The sequence below is a fragment of the Solanum tuberosum genome, unplaced genomic scaffold, assembly GCF_000226075.1.
Source record: "Solanum tuberosum cultivar DM 1-3 516 R44 unplaced genomic scaffold, SolTub_3.0 scf00099, whole genome shotgun sequence".
Taxonomy (NCBI): Eukaryota; Viridiplantae; Streptophyta; class Magnoliopsida; order Solanales; family Solanaceae; genus Solanum; species Solanum tuberosum.
In genome coordinates this window covers 627,437-630,878 of record NW_006239023.1, presented here as the reverse complement: position 1 = coordinate 630,878, position 3,442 = coordinate 627,437, and the positions used below count along the sequence as shown (strand labels likewise).

Here is a 3,442-nt window from a genome sequence, read left to right as displayed (position 1 = left end):
TCTCAATTGAATATTATTTTTCGTGTACTATATTATTAAATAAGAATAAAAATGAAGATTAGATATTAATTATTTTAGTTTTTAAAATTAATAATTATTCTTGGTTGATTATTTAATAAGCACAATAATTAAAATTAACAGAATTCAACTATTTCCTCTGTCTCATTTTATGTAGCACCACCTTGACTTTATAGGATAGTTAAAAAACTGAAGATTTTTAAAATTTACTTTTTAAAAATATTTATATAATCATAAATTATTTTTAACAAACATGACAGTTAAAATGAAGGGAGATCAAGTAGTAATAAGGAGGAGTTAAAGAGAATCCAGTTTGTCAAATCGAAGGAGGTTTTCATATAATAAGTCCATTCATATTGCAATATGAAAAGCACTGTAGACCCCACTTTTATTTTCTGCCACCACAATCACTTCATTGGCAGCATGGATACCCTCACACTCTCTTCGTGGGTATTTTGTAATTTTGCATGCTCTTTCTGGATATGTGTGCTATTGCCTAAATTACTCACTTTTAAAATTCAAAAATAAGCATTGAGCAGAGTATTCGTCATCTCTAAAGATTTATATTTTATAAATTGTCAAAAATATTCTTTGACTTAATACAATAATCGAAATTTGTTCTCCATCTATCTATAAGATCTCAATTGTTTTTATAATATTATTTATTGGGGCTAAAGTCATCGAAATCTAATAGAGGAGCAATTTTAATAGTTTAGTTGATTGATTATTTAATTTTTCATCTTATTAGTGAGAGTTTAATTTTTCACCTTATAATTTTCTTTCCCATTTCTGTTACCTTTTTTCCTCAATAGATAGAACAAAAATTAACGTTAAAAGTAAGTATTTATCAAGTGAAGGGAGGACAAATTTAAATTACCATTAATATTATAAAAGCATTATTAAAAAACATTTAGGAGAATGCATTCTTCTACTACATCAGTGGCATAACCAAAAAATTCAACGAGGATTTGAACTTGAGCACCATGTAAGTTTTGAGCATATCCTTATTGTTGCACTACAAGTCTCCGTTGGTTCTATGAGTGTCTAAAAATTTATAGATACCACTATAAAGTAAGATGTAATTTTCGGACAAGGATAGCTCCACCGCTGTTAACAATACAATTGAATTGGTTTGGTTTCTAAAAAAACCATTTTGGATTGATATTTTTGAAAAGCATTCCATTTTTAGAATACCGAACATGGTGGTCCTCAATTTTTGAAATATCTTTCTAGTCCAAATAGGAAAATATTCTCAAATGAGTAAGGATTTTTATCGTCTAGAATTGCTAATAAAAGCAGTTTTTTGTTCGTTCTTTTTTGTCCTTAGCCTTATATTTCGTCTCTCGAGGTAAAAAAGATTTATTTCCGTTTTTGCCCTTAGGTAACAAACCGCGTATAATTAATAAAACGTTGTCATTTCTAAGGGATCCATCCAGCCTATCTTCATTCAAAAGAAAAGAAAAATAAAAACACCATGGAGAGCAATGCTTCTTCAATGGCTCATCTTTTTTTAATTTTATCAGTAATGTTTACCCTTTTTTCATCATCAAATGGAGTAGTGAAAGGTGCATTTGAAGAAAATTTCAGTAAAAGTTGCCCTGGTACACATTTCAAGACTTCTGAAGATGGACAGATCTGGTATCTTACCTTAGACCAAGTATCAGGTGATTAAAATCCAAGAAATTTAAAATGCATTTTATTTTGTTTTCTTGAAATTTGAATATATTTCATGTTTTTTGGTATGTTAGATTGTGGGTTCATAACAAAACAGAGCTATAGATTTGGTTGGTACAGCACAAAGTTGAAATTAGTAGGAGGTGACTCTGCTGGTGTTGTAACAGCATTTTATGTAAGTTCACTTAAACATTTTGTGCATTTTTGTTGGAATTTTTTTGTGATTTTTTGTTTGTTTGTTTGTTGGGCACAGATGTGCTCAGAAGTAGAGGCAGGGCCATTGAGAGATGAGATAGATTTTGAGTTCTTGGGAAACAGAACAGGGCAGCCTTATCTTATTCAGACAAATGTGTATAATAATGGCAGTGGTGGACGTGAAATGAGGCATCAACTTTGGTTTGATCCTACTCTGGACTTCCATACTTATTCCATTCTTTGGAACTCACATCAAATTGTGTAAGTCTTATTTTTCACTCTTTAACTTTATTTTCCTTTTTGTTTAACCGTTCGATATTCGAAATTCAATGGTTAAACTAATCGGAATTTGTGTTGGATAGATCCATTAAGGAGGTAAAATGTTTGCTACATTAATGTACTTCATCCCTATGCGCGCTTAAGGATTAAAGTAAATTAATCAGAATTCACGTCGAGTAGATCCATCAAGGAGGTAAAATATACTTCATTTGAACCTTTTTGCTAGAAAATTACTTTATATATCCTAGACGCTGAATACTCTTGGTTTCTTCTTACATTTACTTCTTTATATTTTGAATCGTTTAGGAAAAATTCTGGCTCTAGAGTCCAAATCTAAGACCTATTATTAAGGATAAAAGATTTCGAACCATCTTACTACATCCATCGATGGTACTTTTTGTTTCTCAAATTACATAAGAGGTACCAAAATACTATAGTAGTAACAATTTTTTTCAAAAAATAAATAAATTACGACTGGCAATAAAGATTGTCTTGAAATGGATTTGAACATAATGAAATAGATATAGAAGATTCATATATATGTTGAACACAAATGATTTGAGATTAGTTGATGATGACTCAATCAACTACATTCTTGTAAATGCAGTTTTTTTGTGGATCAAGTACCGATAAGGGTATACAAGAACGCGAATCACACAAACAATTTCTTTCCAGCCCTAAGGCCAATGTACGTGTTTTCAAGCATATGGAATGCAGATAATTGGGCTACTAGAGGAGGTTTGGACAAGATAAACTGGAAAAATGCACCATTTGTAGCATCTTATAAGGATTTCACGATAGACGCTTGTCCATGGAAAAATCCTTACCCTGCTTGTGCTTCATCCACCACACAGCACTGGTGGGATCAGAACAATGCTTGGCACTTATCAAGTAAAGAGAAGATTGATTATGCTTGGGTTCAAAGGAACTTTGTGGTTTATAACTATTGTCAGGATACTGTGAGGAACAAGTACAAGCCTCAAGAGTGTTGGTTAAATCCATTGGACTAATATTAAAGAGAGATAAAATTCGAAAATTGTAGTAGTATTTTGAGTGTATATATCGGACTCTCTCATACTTATTTGGGATTGAGCCATAGTAGTAGATCCATCGATTGGTATACTTTACACCGTCTAGTAAAAGAAGGAACGGCATTACTACTATTGGAAAGTGAAACAGTGTTTTGCTATATTCACAAATGTTATAATGATATTCTTAATGCAATCTTTACATATGTATGTTTTATTGAAGGAAGTTAAGATTTCAATTTCTCATA

The 3,442-nt window shown here is 31.2% G+C and overlaps 1 protein-coding gene across 1 annotated transcript; it reads left to right on the top strand.

Moving 5' to 3' along the window:
- Nucleotides 1–1,159: 1,159 nt before the first annotated feature.
- On the top strand, nt 1,160–3,442 carry LOC102584396 (probable xyloglucan endotransglucosylase/hydrolase protein 8). Its single transcript, XM_006348016.2, has 4 exons — nt 1,160–1,682; nt 1,767–1,867; nt 1,946–2,148; nt 2,774–3,442. Exons 1-4 carry the CDS (start codon nt 1,493–1,495, stop codon nt 3,174–3,176), a joined length of 897 nt encoding a protein of 298 aa, XP_006348078.1. The 5' UTR covers nt 1,160–1,492; the 3' UTR covers nt 3,177–3,442.

Coding starts and splice junctions, on each gene's coding strand:
- LOC102584396 (XM_006348016.2), top strand. CDS start 1,493: ATGGAGAGCAATGCTTCTTCAATGGCTCATCTTTTTTTAATTTTATCA. Junction 1,683..1,766: donor TACCTTAGACCAAGTATCAG/GTGATTAAAATC, acceptor TTGGTATGTTAG/ATTGTGGGTTCATAACAAAA. Junction 2,149..2,773: donor TGGAACTCACATCAAATTGT/GTAAGTCTTATT, acceptor TTGTAAATGCAG/TTTTTTTGTGGATCAAGTAC.